This window comes from Erpetoichthys calabaricus, chromosome 2 (assembly GCF_900747795.2).
Source record: "Erpetoichthys calabaricus chromosome 2, fErpCal1.3, whole genome shotgun sequence".
NCBI lineage: Eukaryota > Metazoa > Chordata > Cladistia > Polypteriformes > Polypteridae > Erpetoichthys > Erpetoichthys calabaricus.
In genome coordinates, this window is record NC_041395.2 from 198,342,887 (window position 1) to 198,370,295 (window position 27,409).

At 40.8% G+C, this 27,409-nt stretch overlaps 1 protein-coding gene across 1 annotated transcript; it reads left to right on the plus strand.

Moving 5' to 3' along the window:
* On the plus strand, nucleotides 1-26,462 carry LOC127526643 (E3 ubiquitin-protein ligase RNF135-like). Its single transcript, XM_051922583.1, has 5 exons — nucleotides 1-378; nucleotides 892-1,027; nucleotides 1,810-1,878; nucleotides 9,411-9,665; nucleotides 25,983-26,462. The coding sequence occupies exons 1-5, from the start codon at nucleotides 1-3 to the stop codon at nucleotides 26,417-26,419; spliced, it is 1,275 nt and encodes a 424-aa protein (XP_051778543.1). The 3' UTR covers nucleotides 26,420-26,462.
* The last annotated feature ends 947 nt before the right edge of the window (nucleotides 26,463-27,409 follow it).

Genomic DNA, 27,409 nt, shown 5'->3' on the forward strand with positions numbered 1-27,409 from the left:
ATGCCCAAGGGAGAGGAGTATGCTAGAGAGCTTTCTTGCTCCTGCTGTCAGCAGTATTTTGACATGCTCCGGCTTCTGCCCTGTTCTCACAGCTTGTGCGAGCCCTGCTTACTGAAGCTAAGCGCAGCCAGCCGCCTGCAATGTCACCTCTATCCGTGGACTTGCTGCATTTTTTGCCCAAGCTGCCATGTGAATGTTGAGCTTCCTTGTCTCAGCTACACTGGCATCCTAAACACCTTGCCAGTTAACTATAGCGTAAAGGTGGAAGCAGAGCAGTGCAGTGCTGCCGAAGACAACAGTAACCATCGGTTGGTCTGCAAGAGTGGCTGTGAACTGCTAGAAGAAGGCAATCTGCTCAGTTTGGAGGATTCTAGACAGGTGATGTCTCTCTCTCCTCATTTAAGTTGACAATGTAAAATATGGAAGCATGGGAGCTGCCAAGGAAGAAACAATAAGCATGAGACAAAATGAGCAAAGAAGTTCACTCAGTACAGCAAGGAAAAGGGAATGCCAAACATGTTAAGTAATTGTCAGGTTGTATGAAGAGAGCCCACTGTAAAGTGCAGACCTGAGCCAGAAGTGCCTTGGCATTTGTGAATGTGACAGACGACATGAACTGTATGTAACCGTGAGGATTTTTGCTTAAGATTGCAGATGAAAGTAGGTGTATATGAGCATGCATTTGAATGGCTGTGTTTATGTAGGCTGTTTGTGCATCTACATGAGTTAGTGTAAGTTTATTTGTGTCAATGACAAGATTACGTTGTAAAAGTTCAGAGAGCTCATTAATACAGAAATGACAGTAGTTTTAGCACACAATCAAAATGCAAGCAGTTTTTTATCTGGTGCTCACAGGTGCTTGTCTTGATGGTCTTGTTTGTTTCTTAACAGAAAAGGACCGTGATAGCTGACCAGAAAACCTTGCAAGAGGCCATGGCAGCACAGGAGCAGCCATCCAGCTTTGGGAAGGAAACCACACAAACAGAGGCACACACATCTTCATCTCCATCAGCAAGGTTGACAAATGGTCAGTGGAATGTTCCTTGTTGCTAGTTCTTTCTGCATTAATAATAAATAATAATGAATTTAATTTATATATTGTCGTTCTGATGCACAACAAAAAACATTAACAAAAAAAGATAGTTCTGTCCTCCTAAAAAACAAGCATGATTAAGAAGATTATGGCAAGCAAATCCCGTCTGGTTTGGGCATCTGATAAAGATGCCTCTGTGACGCTTCCCTGTTTAAGTTTTACTGGCATGACCAGCTGGGTGGAGACCCTAAGGAAGACCCAGGGCTTACTGGGTGGATTATATATCCTGGATGACCTGGGAATGCCTTGGATTCCCACAGTACGAGTTGGCGAGTGTTGCTGGGGATAAGGACGTATGGGCCTCTCTGCCAAGACTGTTGCCCCCATGATCCGCCTCAGATTAGCAATGGAAAATGAATGAATGAGTCCTGTCTTCCTCATGAGAATTCAGGCAGTATGTACTCTATAGTTATGGACTTTTATAAACATGAGTCTTTAAGTGAAGGCATGGGCAAATGTTTGGCATTAGGCCTAATAAACACATGATCTCAGGCAGTTCTTTGTATTTATTTATGTGTATATTCATTTGCTATTTTACTTTCATTCATTAATACAAAATGATTTTCAGTTTGTTTCTTTGGAATTAAGAACAATAAATTGCAGCGCAGAAGTCTCATGATGTCCTTACTTTGAAGAATAAATGTGACAAGGCATGTGTGTGAGCAAAAAAGTGATATTGCTTTATTACATATATTGCATCTGTTTATGATAAGCAGGTCCCAGAAACCCATTTCAGAGAGGAGACACCGAACTGTCAGAGGAGGAGATGGAAAAATCACTGCAAGGTAACCAAATCTGGTGGAAAACGGGGAGGAGAAAAACAAAAGATGAACACAAGCTTATTAATGTTACACTCATAGAACCAGAGGGTGTAGACTTGGGCTCACTAAAACAACAATATTGATTTCTAAAGCACATTTTCATACACAGGATGTAGTGCCTTACAAGATGTCAAATAAATAGTTATAAGCAAAAAAAAAACAATTTAAAATTAGAGCAAAAATGAATAAATAACATACAAAAATATGTAAATAATGCATATTTTACATATGGTAGATATATAATTAGTAGTAAAGTAAAGGCCATATACTGTAGACATAAATTGTTTTTTAACAGAAAATTAAAAAAAAAAATCTCCAGTTAAACTGGAGGGAAAAAAAACACTTTAACATACATTTTACCTTCTTATGTAGTTCATCGTTAATTTTTAGGCATCATCTTAGAGAATTCGACACAGTGGGTCTCTTGAGAAGTTGCGGTATCTGCTTCCATTCTGACATCACAGGCAGCAGCACAGGACTTTGATCAGGTGGTGGTGGTGGCACAGAACACCATCATAGAAGAACCAGAAAAGAAAGACAAAAGTAAAGATTAACAATCGTTGCAAATCCATTATTGTTGCATATTTAGTTTTTTAAGAGCAGTAATAAAATGTAGGAGTTTTTTAAATGCTCCACAATACTAGTTTGGCATATCTCTATTGATGAATTATTCCAGGTTTTTGGTGGCAAAGGCCATCTCACCATTTGTATTATGCTTGGCTCTTGGAATAATTAGCAGACCACTATTAGAGAATCTAAGGTCACATCTTGGAATGTAGAGGGACAAACATTCTAAAATATAAGAAGTAAGATTACTTAAAGCTTTACATACCTTTAGTAGTATTTTAAAGTCAATTCTGAAGGACATGGGTAACCAATGTAATGACGCTAAGAGTGGTGAAATGTGCTCAGATTTTCATTTTTTGGTTAAGATTCTTGCTGCTGCATTCTGGAGTAACTACAACCAATTGATGTCTTTCTTAGGTAGTCCAGTTAGCAGTTCAATACAGTGATCTAATTGACTAAAAACAAATGCATGAATTAATTTCTCAGCATCTTGCAATGTTATAAGAGGTCAAACTTTTGGAAAGTTCCTAAGATGGAAAAAATGCACTCCTGGTAATCTGGTCAATGTTTGATTTAAAGTTTAGGTCAGAGTCCATGATTACACATAAATTCTTTACTGCGGCCTTGACTTTTAATGCTAAAGGATCAAATTTATTTAAAATACCCTAATTGCTTCAGTTTTTACCAACTACTAAGATTTTAGTTTTTCCCTTATTTAGCTTGAGGAACTTACTACTCATCTATTCCAAAATACAAGACAGACATGCGGTCAGAGAGCCCAGAGCATCAGGGTCATCAGGTGCTACAGATAAATTAAGCAGCATGTCCTCCGCATGACTGTCGTAGTTACCTTGTGCTTTGGAATAATCTGGCCTAATGGGAGCATGTAGATTGAAAATAATAGTGAGCCTAGAATAGTTCCTTGTGGTACACCATTTTCAATATCATGGATCACTGAACTAAAATCACCACAACTGAAAAAGAATTTTCTACCTGTTAAATAAGACTGAAGAAAGTTTAAAACACTGCCAGAGAGGCACACCCATTGACTGCATTAACAAGTAAGTCATTTACAGTTTCTGTACTGTGATTTGTTCTCAATCTGACCAAAATTTATTCAGAATAGAATGCTTATTTAAATAGTCATTTGACTACTGAAAAACTAAATTTTCTAGAATTTATCTTAAAAAAGGCTGGTTAGAGATAGGTCTAAAGTTGTCAGGTACAGAGGAGTCGAAATTATTTTTCTTGAGTTGTGGTTTAACAGCTGGAGTCTTTAAAGAATAAATGGTATCTAATGATGAGTTAACTAATGACAAGTACACTATCAATTAGCACATCAGAGACTTCTCTGAAAAATACTATTGGGACTGGATCAAGGACACAAGTGGAGAGTTTTAGCTTAGAAATTATTCAACAACACCTATTTTATTGAAGGAATTTAATTCTGAAAGAAGAGCATGCTGTGGTTCAACATGATTCATTTTTGACGCATGTATTTTATTAAATGTAATGTTGTTTATTTTGTGTTTAAAAATTGTGGCAAAAGCCTTACAAGTTTTGCTAGATGTTTTCAGGAGGCATTTCTTTGGCTGAACTGGATTTAGAAGACAATTAATGGTTGAAAATAAAACTCCTGTGTTTCATGCATAATCATTTATAGTTTTGGAAAAATAGGACCGCCTCTCAAGATGGACTGCTTTGTTTTACTCAGCTATATGTCCCTTTAATATTTCATAGTGTATTGTTAATTCAGTCTTCCTCACTTTATGCTCAACTCTGGTGCATTTTCTTTTAATATCTGATACTCTCTGTGTTTTCTAAGGTACTTTAGTGCTGGAGTATTTCTTTACAATTTTTTCTCGGATTACTTGTTGTGGGCAGCTCTCGCCATATATTTAATATATTCCACACTGTTGATAACATTGAAGGTTGGGCTGTGATTGTTCAGAATATTAACAAACCTAAATGCTTCACAAGCATCAAAATAATGTTTTTAGCAATACGCTGCTTTTTAGTCCTAGTTATCATAACTTCTATGTTAAACAGAATGCAGAAATGGTAAGAAACACCAACATCCAAGACCTGCCTCACCTCAACTTTTAAGAAAGATGGGATCAGAACTTAGAGGTTACTTCACAAATCTTCATGAATAAACAAAGATGATTTTATACCCAGGCCTCCTCAATAGCAAACTCCACACCAAAATGAAAATGTTTGGGGCTTTGATCATGAAATAAAAAAAGAAATATGGTGCAAGTGCATATAAAACTTTGTTCCATGCATTTGCTAAATCTCCATAATACAGATTTTAGGGTTACAGCAAGACTGGAACTTGTCCTGGCAGCGCTGGTTGTATGTCAGGAACTGGCAGTATACAGTACAGGATGCCAGTCCATTATGGGGTAAACTTACATTTACATCTGCATTCACTCACACCTACTGTACCTAAATTAGAGTTGCCTGTTTAACCTAACCTGCATGTCTTTGGGATGTGAGAAAAGATGTGGGACGTTCCAGAATAAAACACATGGACATATTTCAATGTTATAAATTAGACTAACCAACAGAAATACAAAAAAAAATAGCATAAGCCACCTAATTTAACGTGTTCAAAAGAAATATAATTATCTACTTCATGAGGTAGAAATACATAATAAACAAGAACAGTTGAGTCAAATATTAAAAAATATTAAAATGTGTGCTTCAGTTGAAATTTTAGAGTTTAAATATTCTCGATTGTAATAGAAGTTTGTTATTTTTCACCCTCTGATGAGAGGGCTAGACACCTAGTAAAGGATCAAAAATAACATTAAATTCATAATGCCTGAGCTTGAAATAGTCTAAAATGGTACTCCATGCCTATGTTTGAAATTTGTCATTTATAACTTTCTGGCAGTGGATGGGACATCAGCAAATAATCAAATATCAAAAATAGTATCGTATTCATAATCAGCAACCTTGTGACAGCAGAAAATGACACTTCACATAAATATATTGCTGTTGCCCATTTTCTCAAAGTTTTGTGAAAAGGAGTAATTTTGGCCTCTTCTATTCCATTAGAGGCTGGACCGTCTGGGGTTGGTTGATGTGGCATGCTCAACTTCAAGTTCTGCTGACCATTTTTTGCTTAAGACACCTATTAGTGTACTCTTTGTTTTAATGATGTAATATCCTGCATATAATATGGTCCAAAATGGCCTAAAGGGACAAAAATACAGAGGAGCTTCAAAAAGCTCAACGTTTTTCATAACTAGACATCAAGATGAGTTGAATGGTATATCATATGTGGGAGTTTTCTTGTGCTGGTGAGTCAGGAGGTGCCAGACAAAAGCATTTATGTGATTTCAAAGTGTGCATAAGCAATTCTTATAAACAAAAAAAGAGAAAGAGAGAGAGAAAGAAAGAAAGGAAAGCTAATTAACATTAAGAGGCAGGGGGCACTGCTGCTTTGGATTATAATGCAGTCCATGTAGTGTCTTAGCGCTGATGTCTCTTTCATATGGCCCATCCCTCAAATAAAATTTAGGAATGGACTTTATTACTCACATCACTACATAAGCACTTGGACAGGCATTAAAACTATGCTGTGCCTGTAAGGGATTAGGCACAGTTAAAGACACAGTCATTGGTTTGTCTCCACTGCTGTTTATTCCACGGTTCCACCTGAGCATGCAAACCTTTTTCTTAAAAATCCTACCACGCCATTTAAGACTGGTGCCATTCAGGGTTCATCTCCTCTCTTTTTCCCATGCATATAGCCGTTACCTGGCCGAGGTTTAGCTATAAAAGAAGGGGAAACAATGCATCTCCATGCCCTGTCACAAAGTCCACACATGTATTTTAAATCCATGCATGCCTATCCCTCACAGGCACAGCACATTTTTGATCCCCGTCCAAGTGATTATGCAGTGATGTGAGTAATTAATACATTTTGAGAAATGTGAAGCACAGCATGCAATTAGCTAATACAAATAAGATAGCAAAACACAATTCAAACACCAGGAAATTAACATCAGAATCATTGAACGCCTAAGTCAATCCCTGTGGCATAGAGCAGAAAGCTCAGACCAAACCTGAGCAGGGTACCTTTGCAGATATGGAAGGGAAACCAAAAAGAAACAAAAAGTTTTGGTTGTAGTTGATTGAAACCAGCAAACTTTATTCTGTTTACAAAATTACCAATAGTTGTATGAATCTGTGGATTTTTCAAGTGTTTCAGCCATTTTGGTTTTTAGCTTGAAATGTGTTTGGTCTTTAGAACAGCATGGTGACTCAGTGGCTTGCACTACTGCCACACAACTTCTGAGTCCTGGGATCAAATCCTGGACTTGTTACTGCTTGGATGGACTTTATGCATTCCAATATATGCGGTGGTTACTCTAACATTTCTTTTACATCACTTAGTCACAGGCCAAGGCTCTTGTTCATTAGCTCCTGGAGAGTTTGAAGTTCCATGCTCATGGCTTACTGTTTAAAGGAATCTTCAGATTTTATATCAACCCCTTAACCTTAGCGCAGAAAACTGTATCTTCCCTAGGAGTTTCACCAAAGGTCTCAGTTTAATAGCACTCTTACTCCACCCTTCATCTTGGCAGTTAATCCAAAAAGGCTGTGCTTTCTGTTCTTCTAGCTCTCTTGACTATATAATCTTAATCAATTCTTGCTGGCCCTTTTTCCAGCTGTAGTGCCTGACCTTCTTGTACTGCCAAGAAAAACCTTTAGAGCTGATGATGCATCTGCTGCTGAAAAGCTTTTCTCACAGTTCAGATCGTGAGTCTCTGAATAAAAATGGTTCCAAACTGTCAAATTACTCTGTGCAGACCTTTCCGGTTCCACACTTTGCAATTTTGGAAACAGTTCTAATAACCAAAGTAGGAAGACTCATAGTCTCTTGGCTGTGCTGCCGCCAAGTAAAACGCATAATATGCAATTGAAGAGCAGCAGACTGCTGATTACAAATACTAATGAAAATGTCATTCTGATTTTTAGCACATTTCTTATTAACATATTAACACTTGTATATTTATATCTTTTTAGTCCATTTGAAAGGATGCCTCCAGTGCTGCTGGGGTACTCTGCAATGCCTCGGTTGGATTAAGCTGCTCTGAGAATGTCATTTTATGATTTAAAATAGCCCATTCTTTCCAAGATTGCATTGCCTGTCTTCTCATGTACCAGTAACCCATGTTAGCTTTTGATATCCTTGGCATGGAGATCACATTCATTATTCCATGACCCAGGTTTTGTTCAGTCTCCCCATATATCACTATGAATTAATTAATATCATATTCTAATGTGTATTTGAGTGATGGCTGTCAAAAAAGTAGGACAAATCTGCTGCAGTTGCGTACCTTCTAAGGCATTAGATACTGAACTCTGACTAACAGTTTCTTGCAATTCAAAAGCACAACACGGCCACAAAAAGGCAAAAATGGTCAGAGTTTAGTTTTTAAAAGAACAAGAAAATTCAGTTCAGTAGTTCTAAAACTATAAAAATCTATCAACCAGTAACAGTGCACTGCAGTGAATACACTTGACTTGAGCATTCATAGTTTTCATCCTCTTTCTCTGTATGTTTACCATTCGTTTGCTCAGAGGTTCATGCACTTGCTACTTCCTGAGCAGCTCTTCTTTTCTCCACCCTAGCGACCCGCTTCTTCTCTTCTTCCGTTAGCATCTTTTCGCATTAAAACTGATTCAGAGTTTGTGTTGCAATTACTTAGTACGTTTTCTTTAACTCAAGACTGATTTAAGATATGAAGCGGTAGGGTAAGTGATGGCGAAGGTGGTAGTGATGAGAACGGCACCTGTACACATGCACCACACGGCCGCCCTGCAGGCTGCTACATGCACCACACGGCCGCCCTGCAGGCTGCTACCCAGAGTTGAGGAGTAACCTTGGAGGTCAATCATCACCCCGAAAGCGAATAGTAGATGTCACGTAGTATATGTGTACCAAACTTCAGGTCAATAGTTCAAACGGTTCGCGAGCTACAGGTGATTTAAAATCCTGAGCAGACAAATGGACAGCCATGGTAGTGTATTATATAAGACGGTAAAACATCTAACTCTTACTGAAAGAACCTAAATCTTGTCTAGCCATGTGTTATTTAAGCAGCAAATAAAATATCCAATGTGCCCTGTAAATCATTTTCCCTACATAAAGATACGATTTTAGCAGTTAAATGTTTCAGGCCAATATTCTATAATTGTTGAGCACAAATGTGCATAATATATTTGCACAACAAACCCAAATACATTATCTCTGTACTGGAGCACTCTGCACTCATTTTAGTTTCTATGCTTACTTTTTCACTAAAAGGATAACAGTGCATAGTCAAAGAAAATGAGAAAGCTGTAAAGTTGTGAAAATGATATATAAATAACTTTGAAGTGAAAAACTAAAATGCCTAGCACACACTAAACTTATCAAATTATTACATACTAAACAGTCACTCTGAAACTACTATTATCTCATCCTTGTCCTACATCTTGCCTTTTAACTTTACAGTTGCTCAACGAAGCTCTGCTTCTCATCCTAACATTCAGGATTGCCCTTTGGATACAGCTCACCATGACATGGAAGTCCAAACTTCTTATCCAGTTCAGGGATATACAAAGTTGGTATCTGTCCCAGCAGCGCTGGACACAAAGCAGAAACCTAACTAAATGTGTCACTGTCTCTTCCAGGGCACACTCATGCACATTTTTACCATTCCTCATACTGGTCCATCATCTGCAGTAAAAGAATTAACATTTGTTGTACTATCACATAAATTGACAATGACATTCTTCTCTTTCCTGCAGCAAACACCTTGGTTTTACCTCACCCTCACTTCCTAACTTCTCCTTTGATTGCTGATGTAGCCATTTAGTGTTTCATAGCTGACACTCACTCTGACTGTATCAATATTTTTGTCCTATAGGTCTGTCATTCAGGCTCGATCTTAGCACTGTACCTCCATCACTGCAGATCTCACCATCAGGCCTGACACTGACACACAGGGACAACGCTGAGCCAACAAGTAGTCCTAGAAGACTTCAGAAGAGCACAGAGCTGAAGGACAGTGGCAGTGCAGAACTGTCTTCTTGTACACTGTGGGTTCTGGCAGACATCAGCATTGCAAAGGGTCTTTGCTACTGGGAGGTGGATGTCTACAATAGTGTCTCCTATCGAATTGGTGAGTAAGCTGCAATACACAATCCCAGGATGTCTTCAAAGTCAGTGTATCCTTTGGTTTACTTTGGCCTTTTCAACCAAACTTCAAGTGCTCCTTTTGTGAAACTACATTCACGAGTGAGAGAAAATGCATCCCAGCTGCAAACTTTGAAAAGAAATCAACCACCATTTGGAATCACACAAAATAGTGTATGCTGTGGTCATTAAGGCTGCAGAAGTTTATCACAGCAACCCTGCAGTCTTACGTCTTTATGAGAGAAAGCCATGCCCCTCTCCCAATAAGATGGCCTTTTGTCCCAAATATGTTACCACCACCTGTTCCAGTAAGGCTGCACGTTTTTATAGCTGGAAGATGGCTGTCTGTATACTTGCTATTGGGTATGTCTTGCAGTCTCCTTGATTACTTCCTCCTCTAGCTGCATTTGCTACCTCTTGGAGCCCCTGGCAACGTCCCTACCTTTGCTGAGTAGTACAGAAACCTTCAGGTGGCCATTGTCACCAGCTCTGACATGTGTCCTTCCAGTTGAATGGTTTCTAATGTAATGACCATTTGGAGAGACACCTAGGGGGCATTGAAATTCAAGTACAATTGCTGCTTATTACATATACTGTAGGACAAGTATTGTGACGAGATTAAAATTTGAGTTTTGAGTATTCAATATGTTTTAGACATTGGTGAACACAATCTGACCATTTTAGGAGTGATTTCTTCTGTTGTGTGCATGAGAAGATGGAAATCTGTGGACTCAAAAATAAATAACTCCATCCAAATTAAACTCAGCTCAGTTAATAGCAGAAGCTGGTTGAATTTAAACAAAATTGCTATAATAGATTTTGCTATATTAAGATAATAATATTGCAATTTTGCACAACCGCAGCAGAGTTGTGGCAGGGAAATGTAATTTTTGTCAAAGTGATGGGATTCTTCCATTTCATTTCACAAAGTAGAATATTAGCTGGTAACAATTTATTGAAAAAATCACAGCTTTACATGGGGGAAAATCATGTGTAGACATATCTCATTTTTAGTAATTTATTTTTAGCAATTGCTTTGCATTAAGTTAATTAAGTTAAGAGATGACTCTAAACCAGTGCAGTGTAAGAGAGGGTGCTTTACAGTTAGGGGCACAATATGGGGCCCATAGTGGTGAGGGACCATTTATACCCTTGCTGTCCCCCAGTCATGGCAGAATTAAGTATAGCAATTTGTGTACAAGGAGGTACATCACTACTGGGCTAAAAAAAAATCTTGTATACCCACCTTGAAACAGCTTATTGCGATTTGGCCTACAGTGGGCTAGTGCCCCATCCAGGGTCAATTTCGGCCATGCAATCAACAATGCCAGGGTAATCTCATATCACGGTGACCTCTAATACTGGCATTTGGAATAAGGGGACCAAGAAAATAGGAAAAGGTCATAATGTGCAATGCAGCACAACTTATTTTGTGTCCAGAGCATTTTGCCAATGACGACCAGGAAAGGTGGGACTGTGAATATGGTGGTCCCTAGAAACAAACTGATGTGAGCAATGATCACTAGACAGTTGTGTGAGGCAGGACTGCAACTTGACAGGTGTGTCCATGACTGAGCAGTCATGTTCTGGATGTTAATAAGGGGCTAATAAAGATGCACTAATCATAGGCCATCCCTCCTCCACTCTGGCTTAAAAAATACACCCAGAGTGACAATTCTGCATTATTCTGCCATCTTTGTCTCAAAGATTGTGAAACAAGCATTAGACTCCTCTGTTGTTTCAAGTGAGTGTTGAGAAGGAGACAGAGAGAGCGTTAACAGGAGGTAAAGAAGTGTACACCACATCACTCAACACCTTCAAGGCTGAAGGTAATTAGTGAATTTGGAAGCTCAAGCAACGCTCATTTTAAGAGGCAAGATAATTCAATTTACTTATAAACAAAACAATTACAGAAGCAGGATAAGCATAATGTGCAAAAGACAACAAAGAAGCGGCACAAAAATGCAGCTGCTTAATCCCTTGGCTCTCTCTACAAGAATACAAAATCTTTGAAGCGTTCAGATTCTCTTTGTTTCTTGGCCAACGAATTAACTTTTGTATCAGTCTTATCTAAGAACCAGCAACTGGATGATGTTCTTATAACTCCTTTATGATTCGCTTTTGGCAGCAATGAATCCCATTTCTTTAACAGATTTTGTAAGTTAAAATTCAAAATCATAGACTCAGAGTTGAACATCTTGCCACTCAACAAAACTTAACTTGGCATCACAGCATGCCAGCTTCTCAAGTGCGCTGCAGACGCAGCTCTGCTATAAGAAAAAAAGATATGGTGTTCTTTATTGAATTATGGGACAAAATTTTACACATATACAGAACCACATTAACTGTTTGCTGCAAAAGAGCAGAGTTAGCTATCATGCACTAGCACATCTGAATGGCAGAAAAATATTTCTGCTTGTCCAGTTTCTGTCATCACCTCCTGGTTTGGACATAATCCTCTTTTTCAAAATCCTAAGGCATATGGTGAAGTGGTGTTAACACAATTGCAAGTTAGGTGCACTTTTCAGCATTGTATGCCTCTCATAGCTCTTTTTTCTGTGATCTCAAAATACTAATTCTTTTCTAGTTAACTTCAATTGTTCATTGAATATCATTGATCAGATGACCCCTCAATTCAACATGGTGTCTGTTTTGTCATTGGAGTTCATCTCCATGCTCTTGACCACACATACCATGTGCCTCTTGTCTCAGATTTGCCTCCCACATTCAGTTGCTTGGCAACTATAATTGCACGGCATTTACCTGAGGCTCATTTAAGGTGACCAGCTTCATTATCTAAACAGTTTGTTGCTCAGTCACTTTTACATAAAATGTCTAGTACTTTTTTGTTTATGTAAATTTGTTTTCTGTGTGTCTGTTACATTCTTGACTTTGTTTTTTACCTATTGTAATAGAATTCAAAAACAAAGATAAAGGCTTTGGGCATGTGAGTGATCCCCTTATATTGTAAGGCAGAAGATATGGCAAAGATTCTCAAAAAAAAAAAACAACACAAGCAGTCAGTTGTCATATGCTGGTGATAGAGCAGAATGTTGCTAGACGTGAGTCTTCTTTCACACTGACTGGTCCTCTGAGTGTTGTCAGGTTTTATGAAGCAGGAGGAGTTAGGGTTAGTTGCAGAAGTGATATCACTGGGTCTTGTTTCTGGAAGTCTTTTGCCCTGTGGATGGGAAAGGGAAAGACATGAGCCTGACAGCCCCACAACTCAAGGTGGTATTACAAGTACTATACAAGCCCTGAAACTGTCCTCTAATCACACGTGTGTGACACTTCCAGTGCCCAAACCCTTTGGATCAGGTGACCCAAATTGAAAGATCATGGACATGAGAGACAGCATCGGCATTGGTATAAAGTGGTTCAGGATATGAATATTTAAATGGATGAAGGACCAAAAATCACCAAGCGACAAGGGGATTTAACTCTTTATGGGTGGCCCTCTACTGGAGAGGGGCATGTTCAGTAACAAGAGTGAACTCCTGACCCAGAAGGATGTACCTTTGCTACTGAATTGCCCGCTTAATTGTGAATTTCCCATTGGGATTAATAAAGTATCTATCTATCTATCTATCTATCTATCTATCTATCTATCTATCTATCTATCTATCTATCTATCTATCTATCTATCTATCTATCTATCTATCTATCTATCTATCTATCTATCTATCTATCTATCTATCTATCTATCTATCTATCTATCTATCTATCTATCTATCTATCTATCTATCTATCTAATTGCTAGAGTTTCCCACTCTCTTACTGCATACTTCATCTCGTGGTCCAAAAGTTGCTGACTCAGTTACATCATTTGGGGGGTTCGGCATCGTTGATTCTTTAGTTCAGCATGGCATCCAAGACTCTGTAAGAACCATTGGTCTGGAGAATAAAAGGAAGAGAAAAATCAGGAGAAATTAAGACAGATGCTGAGACCGTGGCCTGTTTTAAGTCATGTAATGGAGCCTCCATTTGTTTATCTCATACCATGATATTAGGAGCACAAATTACTCAAATTTGTTACGAATGTATCCCTCTCAGAGAACGGAGGTACAAACTGGTGATAGTACCCCACTAACCATAAGAAAGCCGGGATTTGCTGCATGGTTCTCAGACAGGACCAATTCTTAATGGCATTCGTTTTTGAACATTATGACCTTTTTGTTCCACTGATCAAATGGGCTAAATAGTTTGCATCCATTTTTTTTTAATTTTATTGATTTTATTGAAATCAAACAACATTCCATACAAATAGATCAATTTTACAAGAATAGGATTGAAAACAAATCAACCTTCACCCATGAGAAAGAGAGCATGGGCAGCAGAATAAAACTTCAACACTAGTAAAAATAAGTAAATAGATAAATTAATAAGTGACGATAGATAAATATAGAAGTAAAAGAAAAAAAAAGAGAATAGGGAGAGAATCTGCTTCCTCAGTGCTTTAAAAGCTTATTCTAAAATGTTATTGATTAGATCCTGCAAGGTTTTGAAAAATTTCTGCACAGATCCTCTAAGTAAGAATTTTATTTTTTCCAATTTCAAATAATATAAAACATCAGTTACCCACTGACTTAAAAGGGGAGAGTTAGGATTCTTCCAGTTGAGCAAGATAAGTCTACGTGCCAATAGTGTAGTAAAGGCAATTACAGTTTGTTTGTCCTTCTCAACTTTAAGCCCCTCTGGAAGTACACCAAACACAGCAATTAGTGGATTAGGAGAGATTGTGACACCAAGGCTGTCTGAAAGGCATTTAAAAATTTTGGTTCAAAATGTTGTTAATTTGGTGCAGGCCCAAAACATGTGACCCAGTGAGGCTGGAACTTGATTGAAGCGTTCACAGGTTGGATCAATATATAATTTTTAGGTGAATAATTGTATGCTTTGCGCATTTGGAGCTCGAGTGAATTCTCTGCATTGCTACCTTCCACTCCTTTTCTGATATGTTGAGGGAGAGATCCTTTTCCCACTGTCCTCTTGGATCTTTGAAAGGGAGGAACTGTAAAATGGTTTTATATATTGCAGAGATGCTGTCTAAGTCCTTGAAACTGATGAATATATTTTCCAGCATAGAGGAAGGTGGGAGGTGAGAAAAATCGGGCAGGTTCTGTTTAACAAAGTTTGTAATTTGAAGGTAGTGAAAGAAATGTGTTGCTGGAAAGTTAAATTTAGAATGTAATTGTTCGTTGGATGCAAAGACGTTATCTATGTACAGATCTCAAAGTGATTTAATCCCAAATGTTTTCCAGACGTTAAAAACTGCATATGTTTGCGAGGGTTGAAAATGGTGATTCTCGTGCAGAGGTGCCACCAATAAAAGATTCTCTATCTTAAAATGCTTCCTACATTGGTTCCACATTCTGAGTGACTGAAGCACTATTGGGTTATTAGTATATTGACGATAATTTGCATTTATTGGGGCACAAAGCAAGGAATATAAAGTGGAACTGCAGGATTCTATTTCTATTGCAGACCAAGCCTGCATATGTTCATCTATTTGTGTCAATGTTTAGGGTTTAATATGTTGTATGTTTGCTGCCCAGTAGTAAAATTGAAAGTTGGGTAGAGCCATGCCACCTTCTGCCTTTGGCCTTTGTAGGGTCGCTCTTTGGATACGTGGATATTTTGAATTCCAAATAAATGTGGTTATGGTTGAATTTAATTTCTTAAAGAATGATTTATTGATGTACATTGGAATATTTTGAAATAAAAAGAGAAGCTTAGGGAGGATATTCATCTTAACCAGTGGTTCTCAAACTGTGGGCGCACCCGAAATAACAAAAAGGGGGGCACGAAGATGTGAAAAAAAGAAAACAATAATTGAAAATATGAAAAATACATCTACTGAAACCAAAACAAATTAACTTAAACTACATTCTGATACTAGAAAAATAAATCTAGAGTTAGATAAATGTCGATAAAAGTTAAGTAAGTATAATAAAATATGAATCTATGATATATCATTAATTAAAAAAGAACAAATTGGTATTAGTGGGCGCCTTTCAAAAAATGATAGGGGGTGTGATTAAAACTGTTATGAAAACTCGGGTCACAAATACTTAAAGGTTGAGAAACGCTGATCTTAACAATGTTAATTCTTCCAGCTAAAGTGAGATGAAGGGTTGACCATCTATCCAAGTCTTGCTTGATTTTTTCCATACAGACAACAAAATTTTGTTGATAAAGAGCTTTATGTTTACTTGTGATGTTTACCCCTAGATATTTGAACTGATCTGCGATGATAAAAGGGAAGGTGTCCAATCTAATATTGTGTGCTTGAGAATTCACTGGAAAGAGCACACTTTTAGTCAAATTAATTCTGAGACCAGAAATCTTTTGAAATTCTGTTAGTGCTGTTAGGACTGCAGGCACAGTATTTTGTGGGTCTGATATATACAGTACCATATCATCTGCATATAGAGAAATGTTCTGTTCAAGTCCTTCTCTGATAATCCCCTTTATCTCATAAGCATTTCGATAGTGAACTGCCAGTGGCTCAATGGCGATTGCAAAAAGTAGTGGTGACAAGGGGCATCCTTGTCTGGTATCATGTTCTAGTTTAAAGTAGTCTGAATTAATGTTGTTAATACAAACTGAAGCTTCTGGATTGGCATACAGTAGTTTGATCAACACACAAATGTTCTGGCCAAACCCAAATTTCTCCACTGTAGTGAAAAGGTAGATCCATTCAATCATTTCAAATGCTTTTTCTGCATCCAAGGATAATAAAATCTCTGGGATGTTTGACTTTGCTGGTGAGTATATTTCATTAAACAGGCGTCAAAGATTGGATGTTGGCCTTTAATAAATCTAGTTTGATCTTGTGATATTACTGAAGTCAGCACTTTCTCCATCCTTCTAGCTAGGACTTTGGAGGGTATCTTAACATCATTATTCAGAAGTGAAATTGGTCTGTATGATGCACATTGTAATAAGTCCTTATTTTGTTTAGGAAAGACGGTGATTAATGCTTGACGAAAAGTTTGAGGTAGAATTTTATTGTCTCTAGCTTCTGTGAATGCTGCTAATAGGAGGGGAGCTAGCTGAGTGGAGAACTTCTTATAAAATTCGGCAGGGGTAGCAATCGGGGCCTGCTGCTTTCCCACTCTGAAGTGACTTTATAGCATCTAATAATTCTGATAGTGCCAACGGTTTATCCAATTCCTCTGCAGTAAGAGTATCTATTTGTGGTATCTGTAATGCATCCAGAAATGCATTAGATTGTGTGTTGTCTTCTTTAAACTCAGCAGAATATAAGGATTTATAGTAGTCTCTAAATGTGTGCATTATATTTTTATGGTCAATGATTATGTCTCCGTTCGTGCTGGTAATTGCTGGGATTGCATTGCGAACTTCTTGCTTGTGGATTTGTTGAGCTAAAAGCTTATTAGCTTTCTCTCAATGTTCATAGTAATGATGTCTTGATTTAAAAATGAGTTGTTCAGTTTCTTTAGTTGTTAAAAGGTTGAGTTCTGAATGCAAACCTGCCTTTTCTTATGAAGAGCCTCACTTGGACACCTGGCATGTTCTTGATCTATTCTAGTAATTTCGTTGGTTAACTTTGATACCTGCTTGGTTTCCAATTTATTTCTGTGGAAAAGATATGAGATAATCTGTCCTCTTAAGAAGGCCTTTAGTGTTTCCCCGAGTATTCCTGCAGAGACCTCTGAGGATATATTTGTCTCTAGAAAAAAAACTGATTTGTTTTGATATAAATTCTGTAAATTTCTCGTCTGCTAATAAAAGTGGGTTAAGACGCCATCTGCGAGATGAGTATGTGGGGCATAATGATTTTATCTCCAAGATCAGAGGGGCATGGTTGGAAATAACAATAGCATCAATGCTTGCAGGATTTAATTGTAGGCAAGAAATTGTTATCTACAAAAAAATAATCAATTCTTGAGTAGCAATGATGCAGTGGTGAGTAGAAGGAATATGTTCTTGAATTTGGGTTTAGAAATCTCCAGGAGTCCGATAAGTTGTGGTCAGTTACAAATTGTGTAATTGTCTTTGCAGTGTCAGATGTCATCACCCCTGTGGCAGGAGACCTATCTAGGTCTGGATTTAAAACACAATTAAAATCCCCATCCATTAAAATTTTATGAGTGTTCACATTGGGAATGGATGCAAATACATTTTGGATGAATTCCCTATCATCCACATTGGGTGCATAAACATTTATCAAAATCACTTAATATTTTGCATCCATTAACTACAAAACAATTTTCTTGGGATTTATATAGAGACAGTCAATGGAGGACAGCCAAAACGTGCACCACATGCTCCTCCAAAATACCAGACCAGATGATGATGTCATCCAAATAGGAGGCATTAAAGGAATTTTGGGGCCTGAGGAGTTTATGCATCAGACGTTGGAAGATAGCTGGCACCGCATACAAACCAAATGGAAGGACATGACATTGCCAATGTCCACTAGGGGTACTAAATGCAGTCTTCTCCTTAGCAGATTCCATTAAAGGAATCTGCAAATAGTGTTTGGTAATGTCACCTTATCGTGGTGGAGGGGTTTGCGTGTCCCAATGATCTTAGGAGCTCTGTTGTCCGGGGCTTTATGCCCCTGGTAGGGCCACCCAAGGCAAACTGGTCCTAGGTGAGGGATGAGACAAAGAGCGGTTAAACAAACGTCCTATGATGAAAAACAATTTTGGACGGCGTTTTCTCTTGCCCGGACGCGGGTCACCGGGGCCCCACTCTGGAGCCAGGCCTGGAGGTGGGGCTCGATGGCGAGCGCCTGGTGGCCGGGCCTGCACCCATGGGGCTCGGCCGGGCACAGCCCGAAGAGGCAACGTGGGTCCCCCTTCCCATGGGCTCACCACCTATGGGAGGGGCCAAGGAGGTCGGGTGCAGTGTGAGTTGGGTGGTGGCCGAAGGCGGGGACCTTGGCGGTCCGATCCTCGGCTACAGAAGCTGGCTTTTGGGACGTGGAATGTCACCTCTCTGAAGGGGAAGGAGCCTGAGCTAGTGCGCGAAGTTGAGAGGTTCCGGCTAAATATAGTCGGACTCACCTCGACGCACAGCTTGGACTCTGGAACCAATCTCCTTGAGAGGGGCTGGACTCTGTACCACTCTGGAGTTGCCCCCGGTGAGAGGCGCCGAGCGGGTGTGGGTATACTTATTGCCCCCCGACTTGGAGCCTGTACATTGGGGTTTACCCCATTGGACGAGAGGGTAGCCTCCCTTCGCCTTCGGGTGGGGGGACGGGTCCTAACTGTTGTTTGTGCGTATGCACCGAACAGCAGTTCAGAGTACCCACCCTTTTTGGAGTCCCTGGAGGGGGTGCTAGAGGCATACCTTCTGGAGACTCCCTCGTTCTTCTGGGAGACTTCAATGCTCACGTGGGGCAATGACAGTGAGACCTGGAAGGGCATGATTGGGAGGAATGGCCCCCCCCGATCTGAACCCGAGTGGTGTTTTGTTATTGGAATTCTGTGCTCGTCACGGATTGTTCATAACGAACACCATGTTCAAGCATAGGGGTGTTCATATGTGCACTTGGCACCAGGACACCCTAGGCCTCAGTTTGATGATCGACTTTGTGGTCGTGTCGTCGGACTTGCGGCCACATGTCTTGGACACTCAGGTGAAGAGAGGGGCGGAGCTGTCAACTGATCACCACCTGGTGGTGAGTTGGCTTCGATGGTGGGGGAGGATGCCGGTCAGGCCTGGTAGGCCCAAACGTGTTGTGAGGGTCTGCTGGGAACATCTGGCAGAGCCCCCTGTCAGAAGTAGCTTCAACTCCCACCTCCAGCAGAACTTCGACCACATCCCGAGGGAGGTGGGGGACATTGAGTCCGAATGGGCCATGTTCCGTGCCTCTATTGTTGAGGCAGTTGACCGGAGCTGTGGCTGTAAGGTGGTCGGTGCCTGTCATGGTGGCAATCCCCGAACCCGTTGGTGGACACCGGCGGTGAAGGATGCCGTCAAACTGAAGAAGGAGTCCTACAGGACCCTTTTGTCCTGTGGGACCCTGGAGGCAGCTGATAGGTACCGGCAGGCCAAGCGGAATGCGGCTTTGGTGGTTGCTGAGGCAAAAACTCGGGCGTGGGAGGAGTTTGGGGAGGCCATGGAGAACGACTTTCAGACGGCTTCGAGGAGATTCTGGTCCACCATCCGGCATCTCAGGAAGGGGAAGCAGTGCAGTGTCAACACTGTATATGGTGGGGATGGTGCGCTGCTGACCTCGACTCGGGACGTTGTGGGTCGGTGGGGGGAGTACTTCGAAGCCCTCCTCAATCCCATTAACATGCCTTCCAATGAGGAAGCAGAGCCTGGGGACTCAGAGTTGGGCTCCCCCATCACTGGGACTGAGGTCACCGAGGTGGTCAAAAAACTCCTTGGTGGCAGGGCCCCGGGGGTGGATGAGATACGCCCGGAGTTCCTCAAGGCTCTGGATGTTGTAGGACTGTCTTGGTTGACAAGCCTCTGCAACATCGCGTGGACATCAGGGACAGTGCCTCTGGATTGGCAGACCGGGGTGGTGGTCCCCCTCTTTAAGAAGGGGGATCGGAGGGTGTGTTCCAACTACAGTGGGATCACACTCCTCAGCCTCCCTGGAAAAGTCTATTCAGGGGTCCTGGAGAGGAGGGTCCGTCGGATAGTCGAGCCTCGGATTCCAGCTTTACACCCTTAGCAGGGTCCTGGAGGGTGCATGGGAGTTTGCCCAACCAGTCTACATGTGTTTTGTGGACTTGGAAAAGGCATTCGACCGTGTCCCTCGGGGAATCCTGTGGGGGGTACTCTGAGAGTATGGGGTACCGGCCCCCCTGATAAGGGCTGTTCGGTCCCTGTACGATCGGTGCCAGAGCCTGGTCCGCATTGCCGGCAGTAAGTCGATACCCGTTTCCAGTGAGAGTTGGACTCCATCATGGCTGCCCTTTGTCACCGATTCTGTTCATAACTTTTATGGACAGAATTTCTAGGCGCAGCCAGGGCGTTGAGGGGGTCCGATTTGGTGGGCTCAGGATTGGGTCACTGCTTTTTGCAGATGATGTTGTCCTGTTTGCTTCATCAGGTCGTGATCTTCAGCTCTCTCTGGATCGGTTCGCAGCCGAGTGTGAAGCGGCTGGGATGAGAATCAGCACCTCCAAATCCAAGACCATGGTCCTCAGCCGGAAAAGGGTGGAGTGCCCTCTCAGGGTTGGTAGCGAGATCCTGCCCCAAGTGGAGGAGTTCAAGTCTTGTTCACGAGTGAGGGAAGAATGGAGCGTGAGATCGACAAGCGGATCGGTGCGGCATCCGCAGTAATGCGGGCGCTGCATCGGTCTGTCGTGGTGAAAAAGGAGCTGAGCCGTAAGGCAAAGCTCTCAATTTACCAGTTGATCTATGTTCCTACCCTCACCTATGGTCATGAGCTATGGGTAGTGACCGAAAGAACGAGATCGCGAATACAAGTGGCTGAAATGAGTTTCCTCCGCAGGGTGTCTGGGCTTTCCCTTAAAGATAGGGTGAGAAGCTCAGTCATCCGGGAGGGGCTCAGAGTAGAGTTGCTGCTCCTCCGCATCGAGAGGAGTCAAATGAGGTGGCTCGGGCATCTGATCAGGATGTCTCCTGGACGCCTCCCTGGTGAGGTGTTCCAGGCACGTCTAACCGGGAGGAGGCCCCGGGGAAGACCCAGGACACGTTGGAGGGACTATGTCTCTCGACTGGCCTGGGAACGCCTTGGGATTCTCCCGGAAGAGCTAGAAGAAGTGGCCGGGGAGAGGGAAGTCTGGGCATCTCTGCTCAAGCTGCTGCCCCCGCGACCCGACCTCGGATAAGCGGGAGACAATGGATGGATGGATGGATGGAATGTCAACTATGGTCAGGAAACAAGCTACCCTGAGCCACTGAAGGAGTTCATCCGCTCAAGGCATTGGATATACTTCAAAACAGGAAACCTGATTAAGCCAAAGGAAGCTGTGCAAAAGTGCCAACTTCCGTCTGGCTTTGGCATGAGAATTATGGGGATAGACCAGAGACTGAATCTCTTGTCAGCATTCTTTGGATCTCAAGTTCTACTTCGGCTCTTTTTGCCACTGGAAGTCGGTATGGACGTTCCCTGACAATCACCCCAGGTTCCATAACAATGTCATGTGCAACCAGTGTGGTATATTTACACTGACTGCAAAAGCAAAGCATGTACAGTATGTCACATTTGGAGTTCAAGACAAATGTGGTCTGTTTTATTCAGTTGTGGTAAACTCTGTGTTTTCCACTGCATGCTTTGCTATTTTGTTTTTGGGTTCTACTGGAAACAACGAGTTTTGTCACTCATAATAACACTGTTAAAGATGTTAATTTACAGAAAGATCAGTCGCAACTTCAAGCCACCCCTGTTTCTGTTCATCTGTCAAGACTTGAGACACAAAGGTGACACTACATTACTGTTCTAAGAATTAAATTGTCACACCTCATATGTCATGAGCTGGACTAAGGATGCAGTATTGTAACACCAGCGATAGCTTTCAATATGGCATTCAGGCTTCTAACAAGTCAGGCAGTTGCAATATTGAAATTTCTCACGTGAATCATATAGTTCACCCTTTGAAAGAGAGTGGGCATGGAACTAGTCCTATTCTGAAGGAGCTAAAGATGGGGCAACACTCCAGCATCAAAGGATAAAAACCATCGGGCAGTCAACTTTCTACTGTATTGGTCAGACCTTAATGGTTAGGTCATGGCTGTTGCTCACCAGGTAACAACCTGCTTCCTGTTTGACAGAGTTTGGCATTAAAGGTTGCAAAGGTATTCACTTGATCACTTTTGACCAGCTAGCTTTGGATGGCACCTTCTGTGTCTAGTTTGAGTTTTGAGAATGCCATCATATGTTAAGGTGTGACCATTTATCCAATATAGTGTTTGGATGCATCGCTATACTGTAAAGGTCTGTACAAGTCTGTTAAAAAAGCAAAAAAAACTTTAGCATTAGCTCACTGAAGTGTAATTAGAGATTTTTCTTACAAACATAGAAAACTTCTGTTCTGCAGTCTGATAACCTGGCTGAAGGAGTATTGTGCTACAGCAAAGGAAAAGCAAGATGACAGGCTAATTGTACAAGGCCAGCATTTGAAAGAAGGAATTCATGGCTACCAGGCAAAGTGAAGATTCCCTTAGGGTCTTTGCTACATTTGATTACACTGCTGATATCCTAAAGAGACTGTAATGGCATTCTGTCATTTTCTAATTAAAATTGTGTATAATTTATTTTACGCATGTTTATGTGTTTTTTATTTTGTTTAATGCTGCATCAATAAAATGTACATGCAGTTAATGCACTTATATGTTTGATAAGACCTTAAACACATTTGTAGATAACAATAACGAGTTGTTTTTTTAATTATGTAATTAATATAGCTTAAATTTCTGATGACTTCCTTCTTAAATATAGAGGTCAGACATATTCCAATCCATTGATTCCTAATGAGAGATGCAGGAGATGGAGCCAATCTTAGGGACACATCTTTAGGAAAAATCCCCACAGACAATATCCCAGCATGGGACTCAAGCCCAGGACATGAGATCTGTGACCCCTGCGCCACCATGACACCCACATGTAGAGCTGGACTGCTCACAATATTTGTATGTGATTTGGCCACAGCTGATGTAGATGTATTTTATGCTCTCTAGCACATCTGTTTTTCAGAAAAACGTATTGCAACAGTGTTGAAAAGTGACTACAAACTCTGGGAATGTACAGTAATTAAATACACAATTTCCTCATATCTTCTTAACTGAATCATTTCTTATGTTCATATGGCCTTGACTGCACTGCAGATGTCTCATGATACTATTCAGGTAGCCTTAACCTTTGTCTCAGGTCCCTCACCTTTAATGGAAATTACCCTGACTAGTTGACCAGGAAGAAAAATCTCTCCAAATGTTTACATTTTGACAATTTCTTCCCTTCTCTTGAGTCTTTATGTTTTTAACATAGTTGCCAGAAATGCACTACAGTTTCTGTATCTCCAATCTACTAGTGACCACAACATGACCTTCCTCTTAGATTAGATAGATAGGACTCTATTTGTCTCCAGGTGGAAATATGGCTTTTACAGAAGCTCTTTAAATAAATAATAAACACACACACTTTGGTCTAAACACACACAAATGACTATAAAGCAAGAAAATTAAAAAGAAAGAAAAGTTCTGCCTTGGCTGTCACAATCACAGTGAAGCATTAGGCAGATGTATTGCTTTTGGTATAAATGAGCCCCAGTAGTGTTTCTTGACACACTTCTGTTGAACAATTCATTGGCTGAAAGTCTTTAGTGTTAGTGTGTCATGGAGAAGATGAGCAGGATTGTGCAGAATAGCAGTCAGTTTTCTTTTAATTCTCTCCTTTGCTGCTACCTCCAGGGGGTCCAGAGTGTGTCCTTTAACTGAGTTTGCCCATTTAATTATCTTGTTGATTCATGGGCCTCTCTTGAAGTGATGTTACCGGCTTAGCATAAAACAGCATAGAAAATCACACTGGCCATTACATAGTCATAGAAGATGTGAAGGATGTCACTTTCCAAATTAAAGGAACACTGTCTCCTAAGGAAAAAGAGCCTGCTCTGCCCTTTCTTATATGAGAGTGTTATGAGACCAGTCCAACCTGTCATTAATGTGGACCTCCAAGTACTTGTAGGAGTGGACCACCTCTACATCCACTCCTTGAATAGTGACTGGACACAAAGGCACTTTGCTGCAGCAAAAGTTAATAACTAATTCCTTGGTTTTACTGATGTTAAGATGAAGACAATTCTCTTTACACCAAGAAGCACATTTCTCCACCTTACTCCTATATTTTGTCTCATCCCCTTTATCAATAATAATTAATTTTTAACTTTCAGTGCACCTCATAAGTGCAGAATCATCTGAGAATTTCTGAAAATGACATGACCTGGTGTTATATTTAAAGTATGAGGTGTACAGAGTGAAGAGAAATGGAGACCAGACTGTTTCTTGTGGTGCTTCAGTGTTGCTCATATCTGTATCAGAAACATAGTCTCACCTACTGTAGTCTCACCTACTGTAGTCTGCCCAACAGGTAGTCTATTATCCAGGACACCACAGGCTCATCCACCTCCATACTGTGACGTTTACCCCATAACGGGGATGGTTAGGTAGTACTGAAGGCTCTGGAGAAATCAAAAAACATAATCCTCACAGTGCTGCCAGCTTTGTTCATGTGAGAATAAGCGTTGTGGAGCAGATGGATAATTGCATCCTCCACTCCAATCTTTATCAAATAGGCAAACTGCAGTGGGTCCAGGTGGTCTACCACAAGAGAACTCATGTAGTCCAGGACCAGCCTCTCAAGGGTCTTCATAATGTGAGATACAAGTGCACTGGTCTGTAGTCATTAGGTGAAGAGGCGCCTGCCTTCTTTGAAATAGCAATAATGTAGGATGTTTTCCACAGCAGTGGTGCTTTCCGAAGCCTTGGGGACAGACTGAATAGGTGACAGAGGACACCACAAAGTTAGTCAGCACAGGATTTAAAAACTCAAGGACCGACTGCATCTGGTCCCGCAGCTTTTTATGTGTGTAGCTTCCTCAGTTGTCCCCTTACTTGGTCTTCAGATATGGACAGTCGAAACTGATGGTCAGAGGTGGACTTGTCACTGGCCATTCCAGTTGATGTGGTAGGAGCCGTTGATTTAGTAGGGATGGTTTGGGGAGATTGGTCATTGGAAGAAAGTGGCAGTAGGAAGGAAAATCTATTTAAAAAATTAGTTCAGGGAGTTAGCTTTGTCCACATCTCCTTCTAGCACCTGAACACTCCAGCTTCAGCACCCTCTTTCTGAAGGGCTATGATCAATCGAAGTGTTGTGGCCATTTATCAGTGTTGTGATCGTTGGTTTATGAAGTTATTATTGCTTTACATCTACTGCACATCAACCCAGTTCACTTTTAGATTTCTTCTTCCTTGAATAAGATAGCTGGGACAGTTTAACATGCTTGTAGACTTTTACGCCAACTGTGTGTGGACTCTTTAGTACTGCAACAAGTCTTATGTGCACAAGCCTATCTTGGTGGTGAGTCTAAGGTCATTAACTCCACGCTAGTTCTGGGTATGTCTTTCTCTTGTATATCTGACAGGGATCTGACACTGTGCTATCACTTCTTTATAGGACCTCCGAGTCCAGCATTACCACTGTTAACCCTTTCATTTATACTGGAATCAAGTCTCCTAGTGTTTCCAGTTAGTCTTTTTAACCTCTGTTATAGTTTGCCTACCTGTGATGTTGTAGGTCAATGCTTACGTTTGACAGCATTTTTCTCTCTCATTCTCTGTCTTCCTAAAGGAGTGTGCACAAAGGATAGGCAGCGTTCCTGGTGGCTGCAACGAGAAGGAATCCAGTTTGTGGCTCTTTACGATGGAGACAAAGAGGAGATCAAGTCAATTCCTCCTTGCATGAAGACCCTAGGAGTCTGTTTGAATCATACGGGAGGCACCCTTAGCTTCCATAACACACTGGAGCAAGAGCACCTTGTCACCCTGCCGACAAACTTTGGAGCAGCAGTTACTCCAGCTATTGCACTGTGCCAAGGCAAGCTGATAATCCATTGTGGAATTCCAGTGCCTGATTATATTTTTACTGATTGCCAATCTCCCTACAGAGAAGTCCAAGGTGCTGGCAAACGTTGGAGCAAAGATGTCCTCTTTCAACCAGTCATCTCCCTTATCCAGAGGTTTGAAGAGCTTGCCACCACTGATTCAGATTGTGCTTTTGGCTCCTAACATTCAGTACAGTAAATCCCAAATCTACAACAATAATAAGTTAAGGAGTTCCAGAACAAGTGCCAGATAAGATCCTCGATTATGTGTGACAGACAATGCAATGGCAGTTTCTATAGACTTTTATTTTTGTTGTTCTTACTGAAGGACAGCAGTCACTGCCAGGGTGGCAGGGTGGTTAGTACAGCTGCCCCCTGGCTACAGAGTCCAAATGCTGGCCCAATTATAGTTTATAGTCTGTACATTCTCCACTTGTTTGTGTGTGTGTGCTTTTTTTCCTCTGAGTATTCCTGTTCACCTTGCTCATCCCAACGACACGTATGTTAAGTTAACTTACAACTGTAGTCTGACCTGGTATGAGTGATTGTGAATGTGTGCTTGAGTGTGTCCTGCGGTGGTTCCTGTCTTACTGCTAATGCTGCTGGAATGGGAGCAACTCTGAATGTGAATGACAGCCTTAAGCAATGGATGGGAGGAACTGTCATTGCAAAACCATCAGAATGCTTTAACTCTACACATACATAGCGAAGGACTGAGGGATTCAAACCCAGAACGTTGTGTCTGTGAGGCAGAGGAAGAAAAATGAGGAATGAAATTGTAGAGAGTCATCAAGAGTCGCAAAATCAACTTTCTGGGTCATAGGAACAAAAGTTTAGAACAAACCTGCAAAATTTCACAAAAAAATGGTGGGAAAGTAGATCTGCAATTCAAAGCAAATACAGTTCTGTGGAGACGGAGAGTGTCACAGCAGATTGATGAAACTTTTGGTCCTTCATGTGATTTTTATTTGAATCGTTTATTTGTATTTTATTAATTCAGTTTATTTCATTTTACATACATTCTCTTTAAGCACCTTTTTAAATGAACACTAAACTTTTTTATTTGTATTATCAGCGTTCAGTATTACATTGAATTGTCTTCTGCGTTTAATAACAGGATGCCTCAAGCTGTGGTGGCTAGAAAAACTGGGTACGGTTCAAAAGGCTGTGAATC

Excerpts from the sequence above, each read along its gene's own strand:
- LOC127526643 (XM_051922583.1), top strand. The coding sequence starts at position 1 with ATGCCCAAGGGAGAGGAGTATGCTAGAGAGCTTTCTTGCTCCTGCTGT. Across the intron at positions 1,028-1,809 it reads ATCAGCAAGGTTGACAAATG|GTCCCAGAAACCCATTTCAG; the intron begins GTCAGTGGAATG and ends TATGATAAGCAG. Across the intron at positions 9,666-25,982 it reads TAGTGTCTCCTATCGAATTG|GAGTGTGCACAAAGGATAGG; the intron begins GTGAGTAAGCTG and ends GTCTTCCTAAAG.